This window comes from Rhinoraja longicauda, chromosome 11 (assembly GCF_053455715.1).
Source record: "Rhinoraja longicauda isolate Sanriku21f chromosome 11, sRhiLon1.1, whole genome shotgun sequence".
Lineage (NCBI taxonomy): Eukaryota > Metazoa > Chordata > Chondrichthyes > Rajiformes > Arhynchobatidae > Rhinoraja > Rhinoraja longicauda.
In genome coordinates this window covers 45,151,618-45,173,015 of record NC_135963.1, presented here as the reverse complement: position 1 = coordinate 45,173,015, position 21,398 = coordinate 45,151,618, and the positions used below count along the sequence as shown (strand labels likewise).

Sequence of the window (21,398 nt, the reverse complement as noted above, 5' to 3'; positions counted from 1 at the left end):
TCCCAGCAAGTTAGAAAGTATCTGTGAAGAGAAAAATATATACAAGATTTTACTGTGGTGTCACTTAGGTTCAAGAACAAAAGCTGTCATTTCAGGGTGACGACTTTTATTAGATCCAGGTAAAAGCATAACTCAAAGCATTGTTTAAGATGGAGTGAAGTAGAAAACAAAGAGTTTTTTGTTTTCTAAAACATAGTGATAGCTGGATAGCTGGGGACCTAGAAAGACAAAATGCTGCAAGTGGAGGTGATGCAGGCTAGGAAAGAGTATTGAAGGCTGGTTAATAGTCAATAATAATGAACAAGAAAAAAACCAAATTTTCATAAAGACCTTTCTGGTTCACTAATATCCTTCAGTGAGGGAAATCTGTCCTTGTTCCCAGTGCCCTATTTGTGAATCCAGACTCGCTAATGTTGATTCCTCACTGTCTCTTCATTTCATGAGCAGATAGTAATGGACAGTAACTGATGGTCTTATAAGTGGTGTCCACGTTTTGGGAATAGCTTTTTTTTTAAAACAATCTCTCTAAATCACTCACTTCTTTACCAAGTATAAACCAAAAGAATATATATACTCTGACTGTTACTAAGACAAAAATATTTACTTACCTGTTGTGATAAATAACTGCAGTATATGACTCTTTTGTAAATTCTGCACAACTTGACTTTCCAAAAATGGCCTAAAATGGATAAAAGTAATTTTCATGAAGATTTATTCATTAGTTTAGTGCTCTTGCTCAAGCCAATCCATCACTCCATCATTCAAACCAGCCCATACCCCCCCACCCTCCCACCACTGACTCCATTTGTATTTTACGTTGTCTCGGGAAAGCAACCAACAATATCATGGACTGCTCACACTCCAATCATTCACTCTTCTCCCCTCTTCCATCAGGCAGAATATACAAAAGCTTGAAAACATGTACCACCAGATTCAAGAACAGCTTCTTCTCTGCTGTTATTAGATTCTTGAACGGAATTCCCAAATGCTAAGGGTGTATTTTTTAATCTGCACTTTCTCTGTAACTGTAAAATTATATTCTGCATTATATTTATTTCTTCTTTTGCACTACTGTTGTCCTAATGTACGGTATAATTGTAATTATGTATAATTCCATCTGCCTGGATAGCACACAAGGTTTTTGATTGTATCTCGGTACACATGACAATAATGAACCAATACCAACTTTAGAAATGATCATGTGAATGAACAAGGTACTTGCTACAATGTTTAGACAGGTGCATACTTGGCAATGCTGTTCCTGTAGACATAAAAGATGCCACTAAGCTATTAACCTCACTTAAATTGAGCTGAGATATACCGCAAGAATCTTCTGAAGGAACATACTTGCCAGGAGGTAAATCCAATGGGAGGGAATGCCTTGAAATTGAGCAGACATTTTTTAAACCCATTTATCACTGGTGTTAACAAAAAAGGAAAGTGGTTGGAGGACTTTGGCAGGTCAAGCTGCATCTTTGGAGGGAAATGGACATCAATATTTTGGGTAAAGTTCCTTCATTTTGACTGAAATAGAGGGGAACTAGCTGTTATGAAGAAGTTAGCAAGAGAAGGGGGGGGGGCGGGATCCACTGGAAGCAGTGTGTGGGGAAGGATGGAAAAAGGAACAGCGTGATGCGGACGGTGGGTAAGGTAGGAGATGAGAGTGTGAGAGAGGACTAAAGCAGATAGGAAGAGAGAGACAGAGGGGGTTTGCGTTATCTTTGGGGTTATTTAGAACAAATTCTGAGAACTTGCTTTCTCATGAGATCTCTTTGATACAAGGAGCTGCTGATAAGAAAGGTAGTGAAAGATGAAGTGTCAGTTGTCTTCCTTTGGTGGAAAGAGGGGAGAGCTAAGTGTGCAATGTTTACATTTCCCACAACCACGTTCCTTGTAACATTCCTTGATGGCACTCAACATCCAAATCTAAATTCATACCATCTTCAGTCTTCCTCTTTAAATTCCCAAGTCTGGTATCACCTAACCTCTCTTGGTGAACTTACTTTACTGCCACTTCACTTTTTAGAGTTTAATGATGTAATGGAAGATTAAACTGCACCAATTTTTTACAATTAAACAATGATAATGTGTTTTACCTGCATTGCATTGTTCTGATCTTCCCCAGCCATAAACTGGACTTTCACAGTAATGTTTCGAGCTGAGCCTTGACGATTTGCAAAATTAAGACTCTGTGGATACACATACAGCAAATTCCTAGGGAATTAAACAGAGTGAATGAGATAGAAGGCATAGTGTAACAATAGAAAATACAGAGGTTTATGTATCAGTAACTAACCATGATGTTGGTATGAACTTCAAATGAGCAAGGACAGAAATTTCAATTCTATTTCAGCTTTTGTTAAATAGCTGTAAGCTATCAGATCCAATTTGGTGCTAATGGAAGAGGTTTCATTGAAATCGGTGTTATATTTTTAGTTATTCACATTTTAAAGTTTAAATCTATCTCCTAGGGAGGGAGTGGGGTGGAGGGGAGGGGGGGGAGGGAGGATAAGGGGGGTTGAGGGGGATGGAGTGGGGGGGGAGGGGAGGGGGTGGAGGGGGAGGGGGAGGAGGGGGAAGGGGAGGGGGAGAGGAAGGGGGAAGGGAGGGGGAGGAGGGAGGGGGAAGGGGGAGGGGAGGGAGGGGGGTAGGAGGGGTGGGGGGACAGGGGAGTGGGGGTGGGGGAGGAGAGGGTGCTGCACCAACGCAGGAGAGGTTTGGGCCCTAGTTGTACTTAAAGCTTAAATTCTAAGTACCCCAAAATAAAGTCCTTCAAAATACAGGCTAAAATTCATGACCAGCAATGCCTGCATTTTATGAAAAACAAGAAAAATTGCAGCTGCTTGAAATCTGAAAAATGCTGGAAACACTCAGCAGGTCAGGCAGTATCTGCGGAAAGAGAAACAGTTAATATTTCAGCTGTGCGACCCTTTAAAGAGTTTTTGAAAATTCCTGGACCCGAGACGTTAACTCTTTCTCTGTCCACAGATGCCGCCAGATCCGCTGAATGGATGAGTTTCACAATTCCTTTGAGCCCTCAAATATTCCAACTTTGCTGATGCTTTCTCAATAGTTGAAAGTGACAAGTGGGGAGAACTAGATGACTAATGTCAGTAAAGCAGTCGTATAATCTTTTCATTCCAGCCTCAAGTATACCTATGAAACATTGATGAACACTTGCAACAGTCCCATAGAGATGTTAATGGATAAAAATAGCCGTGTTAAAAAAAAAACCTTTCCGCACAATATTAAAAAAAACATATAGAACATAAATTTGTTCATTGCCAGCATTTCATTGAGAATGAAATTCAGTCACATTATCTAAGTTACAAATAGCACACAATTAGCATCTTCCACATCACTTGTAACACTGATGGCTGCAGTTTCACATACTTCCCACGTATGGCATGGTGACATCAATATCTGTGCTGTCACATTGAGCCATGTACATGTACTTGAACGATAGCATAAGCCGTGCACAAGAAATCAGGTGTGAACAGCAGGAAGAAGCCCATCATCTGCAATATGTGAAAGGATTTAAATTAAACATAGGATTAGTTTGGGAAGGGAGCTTGTTCAGGTCAGCCAAGCAGCATCTTCTCATTGTTTTTAATGCTGAAAGCTTCTAAATTTTTATTTTTAAAACGAGTAGTCATGGTTCCTCCTGGTCTCCTGCACAATCTAAACAAAAGGGGAAGGTCACAGCTATGCCAACTGGTCAGGGGAGGAAGAAGGAAAACCCACCTTCCAACAAATTTTAAGGTAGGGCTTGGTCACTTGACTTTGGTCACAAAGTCAAAACTATCTTGAACTGGAATGAAATTGCCATTCCTCATTCATGAAGTTTGTGCTGCCCACTTGGAGCACTCTTTCAATAGAGCTCCACTGTTTCAGCAAGGTACCTCCTCAACATCTTCAATGGCAAGTGGGGATATTGACTAACTGGGTCTCGTTGACCTCCACAATCCAAGTACTACGATCAAAGACTCCCAAAATCCATAATGAAACAAACCCTAATGTTCAATGTTGCCAACAGTCCTGTTGTTGATTAAATTAATGTCTGTTTGAGTAGAAATCATGAATCCAAGGATCTATCAGTCGGTTTGCCAAACATTCATTTTCATCCAAATAAGAACATGAACACACAGTTTAATGATTCCTTTGTGCATCTCATTACTGCAGATTTTCAGTATGCCTTTACCTGCAACTGCTTCCACTCAGTGTGGCTCAGTGGCTGCAACCAGCTAGCAGGATAGTTTCTTGCCACAGAGGATGCTGCAGATGTTTACTAAGGACAATCTCAAGCAGGTCTGGGCTTAGATGGTCTGACTTCAGACGAGGCCGTTTCATCCCCAGTGCAGCACTCTGGGATAGATGGACATCCAGGCAGTGGAAAGGGTAATATCGTAAGGCTGAGTTGCCTGCTACCAGCCTGAGAGAGAGCAATAGATTCACACATGTAGTAGGAGTGCAAGTGCGGGAGTAGTGGTAGATGTATGGAGGTGCAACTGCTTACATGAATGTTACGTTAGGTATGAAGAGTAACTGCTGGGGATTGTTGTTTAGAAAGTGTCAACAGAAAGGTGCAGAGAGTAGTGCATGAATCTTTTGGATGGGAATTGCAAAAGCGTTCACTGATTTTGACTGCATGTATGGGATTATTAAGCTTCCTGTAGCATGGCATTCTGGTCCGAGGAAAATCAGTCCAAGCATTAACCTTTGTGGCAGTCTCCTCCCATTGTCCATCCCCACGTAAACAAGCAAGCACACACTCTCTCAGCATCACTCTCTTCAAAGATTTGCAGGGGAAGTGATGAAAAGCAGTGTCAAAATTCCAGAGTCTGAGTAGATAGTATTAAGCCGAGTGCAGCCATAGCTATCCAATGATATTCAGCAGTAATTTCTGGCAGTGAAGAGCTTCACTTCAAAAGATGCCAGTAAGACCTCAATCAATTAATGTTATGATAAACTGGTCCATGTAATTTCTGTTATTGAGGATCATTTGCAATACAATGTAATTAGTGCTGACTGAACACTTAAAATCATTGGATAAATCATTTTAGGAACTCAAAGCGTCAACATCACCCATTGTCCTAATATACCTGTTAGGGAATACATTTCATCAGGACACGGGGAATTAATCCACCATTCAGCGCTCCAAGACTTCCAATACCTCTTTTTTTTCTAGAATTCTAATATCTCTTTGTTCCTCTATTCTACTTAGATTCTTATTTCTGAGCAATTTGACTACTTTTCTTGCCAAAATGTAATACAGTATAACTCTGCTAATCCATCAAATTTGGGACTTTGGTGCTGCCTGACAGGCATATTTTCCAGACGACTGACTCTTATTCTAATTAATGCTCCAATACACCTTTAACTCACAATTTTCCAAAGAATCCAGTATATTTAAAGGAAGCTCAGGGACTGGGCCCTTGTGAGTTTCAAGAGAACACAGGACTTGGACTAAAAGAGTTTCAAGGGAGACAGCAGAAACTGCAAGTGGTAGAATCTTGAGCAAAGCACAAAGTTTAGTTTAGTTTAGAGACACAGCATGGAAACAGGCTCTTCGGCCCAACGTGTCTGCGCCGACCAATGTTCACCCATACACCAGTTCCATGTTATCCCAATTTTGCATCCCTGACATTCTACAAACTCTGTGCAGACAGCACATGTAGTCAGGATCGAAACCAGTTCTCTGACACTGTAAGGCAGCAACTCTACCACTGCACCGCCCTTAATGCTGGAGGAATTCAGCTGTCAGGCAGCATCTGTGGAGGGAATGGACAGACGGCGTTTCGCGTTGGGAGCCTGCTTCAGACTGAGACGAAACGTCAGTCCATTTCCTCCACAGATGCTGCCTGACCCTCTGAGTTCCTCCAGCACTTTGAGTTTCTGGAGACCACAGATATGGGAGCCCTGTGTATTATAGGAGGGTGCATGTCCTGTGGCTCAAAAGAGTTTAAAGGGAGCATGGAATCCAAGGTCCCAACATATTGAAGAAAATGTGAACAACCCAAATTTCCAATCAATCACATAGCAGAATATTAGAGTTTTACCGAGCCAGATCTCTGTTGGAACTTATCTGATTAACATCATTTTCAATTCTCTTGGTCATGATGCGGCAGCCTGCTGAAATCGTCTACTACTCTATTCTTGCTCTGTCCAGGAGGTACGGGGTTAACAGCAGAGCTGTGGTATATAAATGATGTGCAGCCAAAAGCTCTATCCACTATGGTGGAACTGAGCCCAGTTAAGGAAAAACGGATGACATTTCAAAGAAACAAAGGAATGATGTACAGTGCATTCAGAAAGTATTCAGACCCCTTCACATTTTCCAAATTTTGCTATCTTACAGCCTTATTTTAAAATGGATTAAATTAATTTTATTTATCAACAATCTACACACAATACCCCATAATAAAAAAGCGAAAACTGGTATTTAGAAATTTTTGCAAATTTTTGCTAATTAAAAATAAATAACTGAAATATCACATTTACATAAGTATTCAGACCCTTTGCTATGACACTCAAAATTGAGCTTATGTTCATTCTGTTTCCATTGATTATCCTTGAGATGTTTCTACAACTTGATTGGAGCCCACCAGTGGTAAACTAAATTGATTGGACATGATTTGGAAAGGCACACACCTGCCTATACAAGGTCCCACAGTTGACAATGCATGTCAGAGCAGAAACCAAGCCATAAAGACGAAGGAATTGTCCGTAGACCTCCGGGACAGGATTGTGCCGAGACACAGATCTGGGGAAGGGTATAAAACAATTTCTGCAGCATTGCAGGTCCCAAAGAGCACAGTGGCCTCCGTCATTCTTAAAAATAAAAACGTTGGAACCACCAGGATTCTTCATAGGGCTGCCCGGCCAAACTGAGCAATCGGGGGAGAAGGGCCTTGGTCAGGGAGGTGACCAAGAACCCGATGGTCACTCTGACAGAGCTCCAGAGTTCCTCTGTGAAGATGGGAGTACCTTCCAGAAGGACAACTATATCTGTAGCACTCCACCAATCACGCCTTTATGGTAGAGTGGCCAGACGGAAGCTACTCCTCAGTAAAAGGCACATGACAGCCCGCTTGGAGTTTTCCAAAAGGCACCTAAAGGACTCTCAGACCATTAGAAACAAGATTCTCTGGTCTGCTGAAACCAAGATTGAACTCTTTGGCCTAAATTCCAAGAGGCACCGCTCATCACCTGGGCAATACCGTACCTACGGTGAAGCATGGTGGTGGCAGCATCATGCTGTGGGGATGTTTTTCAGCGGCAGGAACTGGGAGACTAGTCAGGATCGAGGGAAAGATGAACGGAGCAAAGTACAGAGAGATCCTTGATGAAAACCTGCCCCAGAGCGTTCTGGACCTCAGACTGGGACAGAGGTTCACCTTCCAACAGGACAACGACCCTAAGCACACAGCCAAGACAACGCAGGAGTGGCTTTGTGACATGTCTGTGAATGTCCTTGAGTGGCCCAGCCAGAGACCGGACTTGAACCCGATCGAACATCTTTGGAAGGACCTGAAAGTAACTGTGCATCGACACTCCCCATCTAACCTGACAGAGCTTGAGAGGATCTGCAGAGAAGAATGGGAGAAATTACCCAAATACAGGTGTGCCAAGTTTGTAGCGTCATACCCAAGAAGACTTGAGGCTGTAATCGCTGCCAAAGGTGCCTCAACAAAGTACTGAGTAAAGCGTCCAAATACTTATGTAAATGTGATATTTCAGTTATTTCTTTGCAAAAATTTCTAAACGCCTGTTTTCGCTTTTTTATTATGGAGTATTGTGTGTAGATTGATGATTAAAAAAAAGAATTTAATCCATTTTAAAATAAGGCTGTAGCGTAACAAAATGTGGAAAAAGTGAAGGGGTCTGAATACTTTCTGAATGCACTGTACATGTGGGGTGAAAGAAACATCAAAACTCAGACTAAAACATATTAGTTTTTAACTAAGTAACAATCATAATGTTTGCTCAGTTTTGCACTGTTTACACATGTTGACTTTACTGGTGGTTCTTCCCCATGATGTCACAACACCAGTTCAAGATGAGCCTGTTTAATCATCAACTTGAGGAATGAAATGGTCAATAAAGGCAGGTACAAAAAGTACTTTGCTGGAAGGGCCAGTAACACAAATACTGACAGAACGAAAATGTATTTTACAGCATTCCTCATTTTATCACTGTCCAGTTACTCTGTCCAGATGCAAGTTGACTATTCTGGTTCAAAACCTTCTTCTGGGGTTGCAATGCTGGATGATGTGAGGATTTTAGCCAATGGGCTGCTTCAGTTGGGACATGGTGTGAAAGACTTTGTCCAGAAAACTAAAGATCAAGTGAAGGAAATATTTGAAAAAATAAGCATTTTTGACAGATCCTTCACTGAACTCTCAAAGGAAACCAACGGGATCAAACTTGATGAGCAGAAGCTGAAAAACCACACTGCAATTCTGCAAGCTAAAAATGATGAGCTGAAAATTATATCGCTTGATATCAGAGAAAAATTAAATGGCATCGTGGAGAATCAAACTGTTCTAGAAATAAAAGTCGAAGGTCTAGAAGACAAATTATACAAACTGAATGAAATCAAATCAGAAATATTGGAGATAAAGAAGATCCCATCTCTAAAAGTAGGTACATTTTTATGTAGAAATTATGGGATAGTATGGTCTGGATCTTGTGTTACAGAGACCAGAAAGGGCCTGGGAATGAATATTTCTCTCTGCACTTAGCCATCTCAGTCAAGTGGGAATACTAATGCTCTCCGTGCCCTTGAGCCAAGAAACGACCTTCCACAATCCCATTTCGAGATCCCTGTTGGAAAGGTAATTTGTGGATATTAGCTGCAGTAAGTTGGCTATAACCCATATGGTCAAGTGGCATGGTAGCACTATCTAAATCCACATTTGAAAGAATCGTCACTTGCGTGACTTGCTGGAAGTTAAACAACATACAATACCGCAGTAACCCAGCAGAAAAATGGAGGGGATAGATCACTAAGAATGCAAGATTCCATTATGCCAATCCAGCTGTGAAATATTGAGAGCTTCAGTTTAATTTTGTATTTAATTTCTCACCAGCAAAAGTATAAAACACTATTAATGTGGGCGCTAAGATCAATACAAGAATAACAACGTGCACACAAGAATAACAATTTTGTTTTTAAATTAATGGTTTTCGAGTTTTTTCCATTAGACAAACTCCGTACTGTCATGACGGATATATGGGCTTGTGTTGAAAATCACAAATACTGACCTCTGTCATGTCTCATGTGGTGCGGCTTAATTACTGCGTTCTTTAGAGCAGCTCACAAGTATTGCTTAGAGAATAGCAATGTTTAGCTGCAGCTTAGCAGGTTAAATTACACTGTACTATATTTGTATCTACTGCGAGAAATAAGTGTGTTCAGAAACCTGTGATGAGTTATTGAGAAGCTTGAGGTGCATGCAAATAGTTAATGGCTTTCCATATGTAGTATTGCAGAATGCATTATTGTGTAAATGCCTTACACTACGTGCTACACTCATCATGTGAAAGAATCCATGCAAAATATGATAGAGAAACATTTCACAGTAAAAACTGTTTTGTGCTGGAAAGGGCACGTTAAAACAGTAAGGTTTGGTGGACAATAAACATTTAATTGTGGACCGCCCATAGTTAAATCCTATGTTAAAGTTTACTCTCATTAAGCGTTGTCAGGGTCAGTCAGGTCAGGGTATTGGGAAAATGGGGGATGGGATTTGCGAAATTGCAATTGGATCTTGAGAAAGGTATCCGGCATTATTTGGGATAATAAGAGATTCCATCTATAACGGCGGGCGCCCAAAGGAGACCTGCGTAGAGGGCAAATACAAAATTTGAAGGAGTCCAACCTGAAGGTTCTCTTCCACCACTGAGTTTAATTGTGCACATCTGAGCACTTCCTTTCAATCAAGCACCATATGCACAGAGTATCCTAAAGCATTTGACAACCTTCATAAACTTTTATTGCCATGTTCACATCAACATTGCACCGTACCATAGCAATGACGACCTACAAATTAAATTTAGTTATTCGTTACAAATGTTAAAATGGTCATTGGGAAGTCTGGCACAGAAATTTACTGTTATTTACTTTGAATATTATTTCATCCATTTTGTTCCACTAGGTTCTTATTGAAGAACAAAACAAAAATATCAAAAGCTTGATCAACACTTTACATAATCAACAGAGTCACCTGGACAAGCAAAAGCTTCAAATACAGAAACTGGATGAAAAGTAGCTGCTTTTTCCGAGTCATTTTCTTTCAAACAAATAAAATTCTAAAACTGTTGTGTCACATAATCCATTTAGGAGCTTGATGAACTGAGCAGAACTATCAAAACACCGATTGTAAGGACCGTTTCACACCAATAGCCAGGTTCAACCTTACAATAAAGTTTATGTGGTATCTTGATTGATAATTTCCCTTGCAAATATATACAGATCAGCAACACCCTATGTCTAAGGATATGTGATGATACAGGGAATTACAACTGTTCTCAGCATCTGTTTATTTCATATGGAAATAAAATCAAGATTACAAATTCTGCACCCCATCTTCAGACAGTCAAAATTCACAGACAAGACTCACACATGTCTAATCTGTGTTGAAATGGACAAGAACAAAGTGTGGTGGTCAGTTAAGCCAGAAATAATGCAAACTACAAAGAATGTGCTGAAAACAGAACTAAGCTTAAAACATGAAGTTGTGAAAGCAAAGCACTGCTTGGGCAAATTACCTTCTTCGGGGATGTAATGATAGGTAAATTGTTGTGGTGTGAACAGCACCATTCAGAAAATATTGAAATAAAATCCAGAAGACTCGAGTGAAATAAAGTGAGAAAACATTACCAACAAAAAAAACAGGACAAATCAGAGCCAGCAACAGATGAGGAGGTACAGGAGGTAAAGAGGTTTGTTGGGCAATTGTTGGCGAGAGACAGATGTGATCTCAAGAGGGATACATAGTTGTGAACTGTGGAACCGGTTAACGGACTTTTAGTGGAGGAAGAAAGGGTAGGAAGGGGATTTATAGAAATTACTTAATATTGGAGAATTCAACATTCATACCACTGGGTTGTAAGCGACCCAAGCTGAACACCTTTGTTCAGTCCGCCTTGGCCTACCAGCTGCCAAACACTTTAACTCCCCTTCCCATTCCCACACTGACCTTTCCTGTCCTGAGCCTCCTTCACTGTCAGAGTGAGCCCAAACACAAATTGGAGGAACAGCGCCTCATATTTTGCTTGGTGGCTTACAACTCAGTAGTATAAATATTGATTTCTCTAAATTCAAGTAACCCTTACATCCCCTCTCTCCATCCCTCCTCCACCCTAGTCATTTTACTAGTTTGTCTGTCGTCCTGCTGAGTTTCACTGTGTTTGTATCTCTTGTTATCACCTTCTCCACAGCCATCAATGGACCATGTGGGCTCCACCTTTCCTTGGTCATTGTTGCTGGGTTTGATTTGTCTTTTTGCATACTGTTCATTCATTTTCTCTATGTACATTTTCATATGTCTCGTTTCCCTCTCCTCTGACTCTCAGTCTGAAGAAGGGTCTAAACTCAAAGCGTCACCTATTCCTTTTCTCCTGAGATGCTGCCTGACCCGCTGAGTTACTCCAGCTTTTTCCATTCCTCTGACAATGGAGGAGGCCCAGGACAGAAAAGCCAGTATGGGAATGGGAAGGGGAGTTAAAATGGTTAGCAACTAGGAGATTCAGTAGCCCTTAGTGGGCCATCGACCATTTGCTTCGTCTCACCAATGTACAGGACCCCCTATTGGCCTGTCTATCCTGGGCCTCCTCCTTTTCCAGAGTGAGGCCACATGCAAATTGGAAGAACAGCACCTCATGTTTCGCTTGGATAGCTTACAACCCAGCAGTATGAATGTTGAATTCTCCAACTTCAGGAAACTTGTACAATCACCTCTCTCCACCCACCCCTATTTCCCTCATGTTCCAGTTTCTCTCCCCACTCCCTCCCCAACTGCAATCAGTCTGACGAAGATTCCCGACCTGAAACATCACCTATTCCTTTTCTCCAGAGATGCTATCTGACCTGCTGAGTTACACCAGCCTTTTGTCTGTCTTCAGTAGAAATCTTATGTGGTCCTATAAATATCTTTGAGCCAACATTTTGTGCAGTTTTTCAATTTTTTATGCTCAATGCTTCTCCTTATGGAGGAGCTACTGTTAGGTTTTTACATTTGGTTCTTACAGTCATCCAGCAAAGATTTAATGGATCAGGCAGATTTGACCAGCTTTGGCAAGCCTATATAAATGGCTTTGATTCACTGGAAGATAAGAAGATTATCTCAACATCTCTGGAAAAATCTTCAGTAAATTATATCCAAGTCAATTTGAGAGGGATTGTTATGATAGAGTAGAGTTGGGAGTTGCTGAGATGCTGGTTGAGTTAGATTAATATACATCAAATTGTTCTTGGTCATTCCCATGGAAACAAGTGTGTATATGCATCAATGAATATTATAGAAATTGGGCAGAATCATTTTTTGTTCACAGAAAGACCTGCTAACACTGACTAACCATACACCCAAAAAAATCAGAATTTGGTAAGATATCAAAATTGCAGTCTCCAGAGGGATAACATCTTCGCAAAAGGAATTCAGAAAACTAAATTGAATAAAATGGTCTCAAAATTTATTACTCAAATACTGATTATTTTCAACGTATGAAATGTATGAAATGCAATTCAATGGATCCAAAAACCGCCCCAATCAATGAACCATTCCGGCTTCCTGCTGAGCTACTATACCCCTTGACTCCTCCTGTAATCAAGGGGCACAGTAGCACAGTACACTAAGATTGGAAGGGGTACCATATCATTACTGTGAGTCAGGCAGAGATACAGCAGCACTGTTCAGTCAGTCAGGTAGGTGTACAGCAGCACACTATACAAAGTTAGGCAGGAGTACCATAGTACACTACAGATTGTCAAGGAGGGGTACAGAAGCAAAGTACACTGTGTCAGGCATATTACAGTGAATCAAGCAATGACTCAACCAGTGAATTCTGGTTTGGAGCTCCTACCAGATTGACATTCTTTTTGTGTTTGGTGCACATTAGATGTCAGAAGGTCACTTTCTGAACTGTCTGAACTTTCACAACCACGTGTCTCCTTTGTTTTAAGCTGTTTTTCGAGAAGGACTCTTTCCAGCATGTGTTAAGAGACCAAACCAGCATCATCTGACCCTGTTTCCCCAACTCTCAATCTCTGAAAGCCAACTCGGCTAACTCAGCAGAGATGATCAAACAGCTTCTGGTTCTGTAACCAATGTGCCCACAAAAAAAACTGAACTATCAGGAGCTTTCAAAGTTCTGCCCAGAGTTTGAACTTTCGGTCATGTACCTCTTTCCGCAAGTTCCATTTAAAAAAACGAGCCAATCATATCAAGTAAGCTTTATCTGACCTCAATAACCATCAGTCAATTTTTAATCCTAAAACCTCAAATGATAATGAAAGCAAACATTACGGTCCTATTACATTACCCTCCGTCAAACTTACTGATCCTGCATGTTCTTTACATACCTTAGCAATGATATGGTGATTACATCAATAAAATAGGTGCATAGTAGGTTTATAGTGCATTCACAAAAATACTAAAAGCATTCTAAACAAGGTTGGTGATCTACAAGTGCAGCTATTCACATGAGATTCTGGTGTCACATTAACAGAGGCCATACTAAAAAAAGATAGGTTTGCGTCTAAATCTAACCTAGAAACAAGTGGTTAAATAATCATAAAACACAGGAAGGGAAGAACGAAGCAGAGACTCTACAGTCTCTAAAGACAGTACTAATAGTATTGTATCTCTGGAGAGAGTTGACATCCTGAAATGATCAAGAACAGAATCTATATGTTGTTGAGACATAAAAAGCTAGAGGTGCAATGACCCTACTGGGACTGCTCGAAGATATTTATTCACAAAATGCTGGAGTAACTCAGCAGGTCAGGCAGCATCTGAGGAGAGAAGTCAAGTCAAGTCAAGTCAATTTTATTTGTATAGCACATTTAAAAACAACCCACGTTGACCAAAGTGCTGTACATCTGATTAGGTACTAAGGGGAAAAAAAAGAAACATACAGCAGCACGCAAACAGTTCACAGCGCCTCCTCAATGAGCCTCAAACGCTAGGGAGTAGAAATAGGTTTTGAGCCTGGACTTAAAGGAGTCGATGGAGGAATGGGCTACCCGAAATGTCGCCCATTCCTTCTCTCCGGAGATGCCGCCTGACCTGCTGAGTTACTCCAGCATTTTGTGAATAAATACCTTCGATTTGTACCAGCATCTGCAGTTATTTTCTTACACTACTGGGTCTGCTCTATAGGTTGCCATATACAAGGAACTAAGGGTAATGGCAGAGAGGTGCTAACTTTACGCAAGAGTGATAATGATGACTTAACTATCCAAATATAGACCTGGATAATATGAAAGGCAAAGAGAGAGGTTTCTGAGGGTGACTTCAAGTCTCTTCACCAATATGTTTTTAGTCCATTGCTATACCTAGTTCTGGAATAGAGCCAGGAAAGAGGTAACAAGTATTGGGAACATTTGGCTGAAAATACCCGAAGATATAAAGCAGTGCATCTTATAGAGACATATAAAATTATAAAAGGACTGGACAAGCTAGATGCAGGAAAAATGTTCCCAATGTTGGGCAAGGCCAGAACCAGGGGCCACAGTCTTAGAATAAAGGGGAGGCCATTTAAAACTGAGGTGAGAAGGAACTTTTTTCACCCAGAGTTGTGAATTTGTGGAATTCTCTGCCAGAGAGTGCAGTGGAGGCCAAATCACTGGATGAATTTAAGAGAGAGTTAGATAGAGCTCTGAGGGCTTGTTGAATCAAGGGATATGGGGAGAAGTTGGGTACAGGTTACTGATTGTGGATGATCGGCCATGATCACAATGAATGGCGGTGCTGGCTCGAAGGGCCGAATGGCCTCCTCCTGCACCTATATTCTATGTTTCTAGTACAGAAAAGGATACAGACTGATCCAAGATAAAATCAGTCAGAGAAGGCCCAATTTCAAAGAGATGAAATCAGATACATATCAGGTAAACTAGAATCAAAGGCTTACAAGCAGAAATGTCATTAAACAACGAGAAGCCTTTAAGATTAAGATTTTCAGCTATCGTCTAGGTACACTCCATGATGGTGGAAAGCAGAGAAATTACAAGCAGTGCTTCCTGGATAAGCAAGCAGATAGAGAGTAATAGAGTGCAGAAAAAAAACCCATGGCTGTTAACATAATTGAAAACAATCGTCACCTATCCATATTCTCCAGAGCTGCCTGACCTGTTGAGTCACTCCAGCACATTGTGTCTTTTTTGTAAACCAACACGTGCAGTTCTTTGTTTCAGCATGTATAGTTAACTGTACAGAAATGTTGGATATTGAGGACTAATGAGGCAAGTCTTGTTGATGAGGTATACTGGACTCTCAAAAAGCTTCCTATGAAATGCCCCAGCAGCATTGTCAGTAAACTGGTTCAACAACAGGAAACAGGGAGTAGCAGTGAAAGGTTGCTTTTTGAACTGTAAGCAAGTGGAATACTTCAAAGGTAAGTACCAGGACTATTGTTCATCTTAATATACAAGGTGAAGGGGAAAAGATTTAATCGGAATCTGAGGGGTAACCTTTTCACACAAAGGGTGGTGGGTGTATGGAATAAGCTGCCAGATGAGGTAGTTGAGGCTGGGACTATCTCAACTGTTAAGAAAGTTAGACAGGTACATGGATAAGACAGGTTTGGAGGGATATGGACCAAGTGCAGGCAGGTGGGACCAGTGTAGCTGGGATATGTTGGCCGGTGTGGGCAAGTTGAGCCAAAGGGCCTGTTTCCACACTGTATTACTCAATGACTATACACTAATGAGTTGGATCAAGTATAATTTTACAAAGTACAAATCTGCAGATAAATCAAAACCTTCGGAGGCATAGTAATTTTTTAAAGAACAAAAGAGACTTCAAAAGTATCTAAATCCTCTGGTGAAATTGAAAAACAGACGGCAGATGAAATTTGAAGTGTAACATTTTGGTGAGAAGAATGTGAGGAGGCAAAGTTATAAAAGGGGCAAAAGAACAGATAGCTATGAAACTATATGTGCACAGTTAGTTGATAATGGACGACCAGGATGAGAAAGTGGTTAAAAATCATTTAGGATAATGGGCTTCATGATTTTCATTATAGCACCTCTCCATCCGGTGACCTGTACCATCAAGGACAAGTGCATCTGGAGCAAGGGAACACCAATAGCTGTGAGGAGATCTGAAATAAGTATTTAAAATTATGAACAGAGCAGTTAAAGAGAAAAATTTCCGTTGGTGGAAAGGTGAAGACCAGGGTACAAATAATGAAAGTGATTAGTTAAAAATAGAAATGACATGAGAAACATTTTTTTTTGTTTTACACAGAGAGTGGTTAGAGTCTGGAATTCTGGAATAGAGTCTACAAGGTTTGCAGTTGGGAGCAGATTCAACCGTACCATTCAAAAAGGTACCTGCTATGGGAAGAGGGCAGGAAAGGGACCAGATGGCATAGACTCTACAAGACAAATATCCTTCCTCCAAGCTGTAATTATTCTGCAATTCTGTCAGAGATCTTGGTACCATTCAGCCAAAGGGAGCATTTCGTTTTCTCTCTGTTTTCACTGAATAATACAGTACAATAGCACAGGTACCTCAAGCGATAAAGTAAGATAGTAAAAAGAGGGAGAGAGAAAGAGAGGACAAACAAACAAGCAAGCATAGACTTATAAAAGCCAGGTCTATTGAAAGGACATCACAGTTAAAAAGTTAAGCTCAAATTTATATTCACGAGTACTTTTGAGAATGAGTCAGTGGAGAACAATCTTACCCTGAAATGCTACATCTTTGCCCTCATTGGACAGGCAAGAGTAATTAATTTCCTTTCTTTGGTACCCAAAATGAAATCAGGTAAGTTAGCAAGACTAAGGATGGAACCTATGATCATCCAGAGTTCAAATAACTATTACATTTTAATTTGGTCTCCACAGAAATACAATGCTGTGTTAGGCTTTGGCTATGATTTCTACTCAGGTCACCATTTATCAAAATGAGAAAGTGGGCCACTTGGACATGTGGAGCTTGGTTGAGTGGAATCAAAGCTGATCTGGGCCTTAAGTTCCACTTCAAGCATGTACTAATTCACTTTTATAATTGTTTTTATTCTCAAATTCTTCTTCAATGTTGTTTAAAGCTGGCAGCATAGGAACAGATGCATATGATACATAAATTCTGGTTCAGACTGGAAAAGGTGCACCATACGATATGTCAAGGATATTACAGCCTGCACATTGAATTAGAAGACTAGAAAAGTGGCAGGCATTTCATAAAGTATACCTTCAGTCTGCAAGAAAGGGAGATAGATTACACTGTCTGGTAACCTCCTGGGAAATCTCTTCAATACAATGACTGAAAAGACAGGAATGAAATTCTCTACCAAGGACAGAGACAACAGCATGAGAAATGACACCGACTATGCTTAAAGTTATTCAGGTAAATCTAATGAAATAAAGCCTTAACTATCATTTCCCATGACAATGGATTCAAATACAAAATTAAAAAATAGGTGATAGAAGAAAGGACATCATGGTTTTCATCTGAAACGTAATTAAATTATGAAAGAGGGTAGCTGTAAAAGACAAAGAAAGCAGCCAGTAATTGAGATCCAATATACATTACAAAAGGATTTTCAGAAAGATGAAGATTAAGAGTTCTGATGAGGTAATGAATAAAATGCATTTAAGAGAAATGGAAATAGAACTTGGCTGTTGGGTGTAAAAGAATGTCCCTGTGCTGCAACATGCTCATTCAGTCAGACAGCACCTTCTAGAATTTAGATCTAGCAACCATGAAAAAAAAGATATGTTTCCAATCCAGGATAATGTGTGAATTAAAGAGGAACCTATCGATTATGGCTCCCATATGTCTGATCTGATCGAAGGTTGACACAAAAACCTGGAGTAACTCAGCGGGTCAGGCAGCATCTCTGGAGAGAAGGAATGGGTGACGTTTCGGGTCGAGACCCTTCTTCAGACCTGATCCTCCTGCTTGATAGCAGGGACAGAAGATACGCAAAGTTCAATCGGAATCGTTCTGGCAAGTAACCACAATGTTTTCTTTCTTCACCAATTGAAGTCACAGTGTTTCAGTGGTTTCAGGATATGACTGTTTAGTTGGATGGGGATGGATACAAATGGATGGGGATGGATACAAATGGATGGGGATGGATACAAATGGATGGGGATGGATACAAATGGATGGGGATGCACATCAAGCCGACCACTATTTTCTGGACGATGTTGTACATCTCAAGTTTTGCTGAAGTTACAGTCATCCAGTTAAGTGAAAGAGTGTTTATTCACACACCTGACCATGTTTAGAAACCCTAGAGGTGAAACATTTAATGAAAGGTGCCCAAATTCGAAATTGTTCCTGTGGCTGAAATATTTATGTGGCTGATTCAGCTGAGTTTCTGGTGACCCCAGGATGTTGATGATAATGGAATCTATGGTAGTCTTCCCCAAAACATCAAGGTTGAGTCATTACCTTATCTTCTAGGATTATTGCCAAGCACTTGTGTGGTGCAAATGTTAAATGCCATTATCTAACCAATGCCAAAATAATGTTAGTGCTGTAAAGACTTTGAGCTTCTAGTCCAGCGTTTCTCAACCAGGGTTCTGCTGGAGGTCGCTAGGGGTTCCGAGAGAAATATTGATAAATAGGCTAATCATATGTAAAAGCATTTTTCAGTCATTTTTATGTTTAATTTCATGTTCGTAATTTTATTAAACACATACGGCATATTCTTGGAAAATTCATGGATATTATAATAAAGTCTTCAACCTTTGTTGGCTGAATACAAAGCAGCTCTCCGGTATCAATCATGAACTCAATAATATCATTTAAAAGTATATAATCATAGGGAATATATTTAGCGACGTCTATATAGCACGAATGTGAAATGGCCTTTAGTGGTCAGTGGACACGAGCTGTATTCGTGTATCATCAAGTGACTCACTTGAGTACAGACACATGCACAGTCTCCATCAGTCCTGTCTGTTCTACCTGTTGTTTTCTCTCTCTCTCTCTCTCTTTCTCTTTCTCTCTCTCCTCCAAGGTTAGTTCTTCTGTTTGCCTTAATTTGCTTCAGTTTTATTTGTTTATGTGTTATTTATCAAGTTATTTATCTTCTTTTTTACATTTTTTGCTTTTTTGTTTTACAGAAATGTTTAAATGCGTGTTGGTTATTTATGTTTATTTTTTGTGTTTACAGATATGGTTGATTTTTTTTTGTGTGAATGAAAACCTCCTTATGAGGTCTCTTGAACAAGCAATTTGATTTCAGTTGTTTTTTTTGCACTGTCAATAAACTTGAGAAAAACGCAAGTTATTTTTAATTTTGATTGAAAAAAATCTTCCAAAATTAGTTCCATTGTAAATGAGGTTTTTTTTCCTTACATCTGCAGAGATACTGATTCCGAATAATTACATTAATGTCTGATAAATTAAACTAGAATAAAGATATATTCCTGGCTCGGAATACATCCATTGAACTGAATGCCTTTTTACTCATATAATTAGTTATATTATTTGTTTGACCCTTTATCTAATTTTCATGGTAAGTCATGTTCAGGTTTCCCTTAAATTAGTAGAAATAATACCATCTTGACCTAGTTAAGCGCTTTCCCAAGGTGCCTCGACAGAGTGATCATAGTGAATATAATGTTGCTAATTTCATAAAAATTGATGTTTACATGTAATGTAAAACCTTGAAAGACAAGATACCACTAACTCTTTTAAACTTTCACGGAATAACGCAAAAGTGGGACAGATTGAAGAAAACCTACCAAAGGAAGGTAACAATGCAGCGGGATAATAGAATGAGAAACATTATCTCCCGAAAATCCAATCTCATTAATTCTAATCTTCATTGACAAATTCTCACAGTGTTCTCACAAAAACAAATCCCCAAATCCTGATGGCAAACTGATATTCAAATCTTCATCTGCTTTATCCAAATCTGCATAGATATACAAGTCACTGTATTGGCACTGGTCACACAACAGTTTATTGACAAATTTAGGTGCAAGATGATGAGATAGCTTTTGATCCTAATTTTACTCTGGCATTTTGATTTAGCTATATTTCCAGTACTTCATTGGTTATTTTCATGCAGCAAATACAGATAGAATAACATATTTCTGCTGCCTGCAGACCAATCAGGTTAACCATACCAATCACAAAAGAGAAGCCTTTGACAGGAACTACTCTAGTCTCAAATGTTCCATATTCAATTTATTAATGACAGCAAGTGAACAAATGTTCAATAACATAGACACAAAATGCTGGAGTAACTCAGTGGGACAGGTAGCATCTCTGGAGAAGGAATGGGTGACGTTTCATGTTCAGACCCTTCTTCAGACCGTTCTAATGCTGCCTGTCCCGCTGAGTTACTCCAGCATTTTGTGCCTATCTTCGGTTTAAACCAGCACCTGCAGTACCTTCCTACACAAATGTTCAATCAGAATTGACTGAGATGCAGCTCTGCTCAATGTCCATATCTATTTTCCCCAAATAATTATTTGCACACGGAACAAGTTATGATACTGTATAGTGTATTAATCTCACCTGTAGGTGGTGTAAGGAACATAGACATCCCTCGATGGAAACTCCAGGATATCTCTAGTTGGTCTGACTCGAGTGTCAGGATAGGGTTTGACCTGCAGTATCTCAGGCGTGAGGCAATAATGGGGATTTTCTGGAGCTGGAGAAATATCGATTTTGAGTTGGGCTGCATACAGAAAATAAAAATGAAACATTAAGAGATGCTCTTTCAGGGAAGAGAGAACTTCAAAAAGTTTAAATACTATTACATTTCAGAATTTTTAGGGTTTATTTTTCAGACGTTAGAGCTGCAAATTCTGGAATTTTGAAACAATAAATCAGTGTTTAAAAATGTTGGTACATTTCATCATAGCTAAGTGGAGGGCTCCGGAGAGTGATACATCTCTCAAGAAGGATCTTGACCCGAAACGTCACCCATTCCTTCTCTCCAGAGATGCTGCCCATCCCGCTGAATTGCTCCAGCTTTTTGTCTATCTTCGATATAACTCAGTATGTCAGTCCAGTCCAGTTAATCTCTGGCCTTTGTTTCAACCATCTGCCTATCAAAACTCCCCTCATGTGCATCCAACTATTACCTGCCATGCTTTGTCCTGCCTCTCCTCTCTCCCAGCCTTCCTCCTCATGCCTACAATCAGTCTGAAGAAAGGTTCTGACCCGAAACTTCATCTATCCATGTTCTCCAGCACCCGC

At 40.0% G+C, this 21,398-nt stretch overlaps 2 protein-coding genes across 13 annotated transcripts in view; one reads left to right on the top strand and one right to left on the bottom strand.

The window, feature by feature from the left end:
- Nucleotides 1-21,398, bottom strand: part of dock7 (dedicator of cytokinesis 7) — a 133,882-nt gene that overhangs the window by 76,584 nt on the left and 35,900 nt on the right. For all 12 annotated transcript variants that reach the window (XM_078407527.1, XM_078407528.1, XM_078407530.1 and 9 more), the window contains exons 14-16: nucleotides 20,712-20,874; nucleotides 2,097-2,214; nucleotides 609-679 (exon numbers count right to left, since the gene is read on the bottom strand). In XM_078407527.1, coding sequence (XP_078263653.1) covers nucleotides 609-679; nucleotides 2,097-2,214; nucleotides 20,712-20,874 — 352 coding nt within the window. The remainder of the gene's footprint in view (nucleotides 1-608; nucleotides 680-2,096; nucleotides 2,215-20,711; nucleotides 20,875-21,398) is intronic.
- Nucleotides 8,123-10,336, top strand: angptl3 (angiopoietin-like 3). The gene is made up of 2 exons (XM_078407526.1): nucleotides 8,123-8,642; nucleotides 10,161-10,336. Exons 1-2 carry the CDS (start codon nucleotides 8,166-8,168, stop codon nucleotides 10,272-10,274), a joined length of 591 nt encoding a protein of 196 aa, XP_078263652.1. The 5' UTR covers nucleotides 8,123-8,165; the 3' UTR covers nucleotides 10,275-10,336.

Coding starts and splice junctions, on each gene's coding strand:
- angptl3 (XM_078407526.1), top strand. CDS start 8,166: ATGTATTTTACAGCATTCCTCATTTTATCACTGTCCAGTTACTCTGTC. Junction 8,643..10,160: donor AGAAGATCCCATCTCTAAAA/GTAGGTACATTT, acceptor TTGTTCCACTAG/GTTCTTATTGAAGAACAAAA.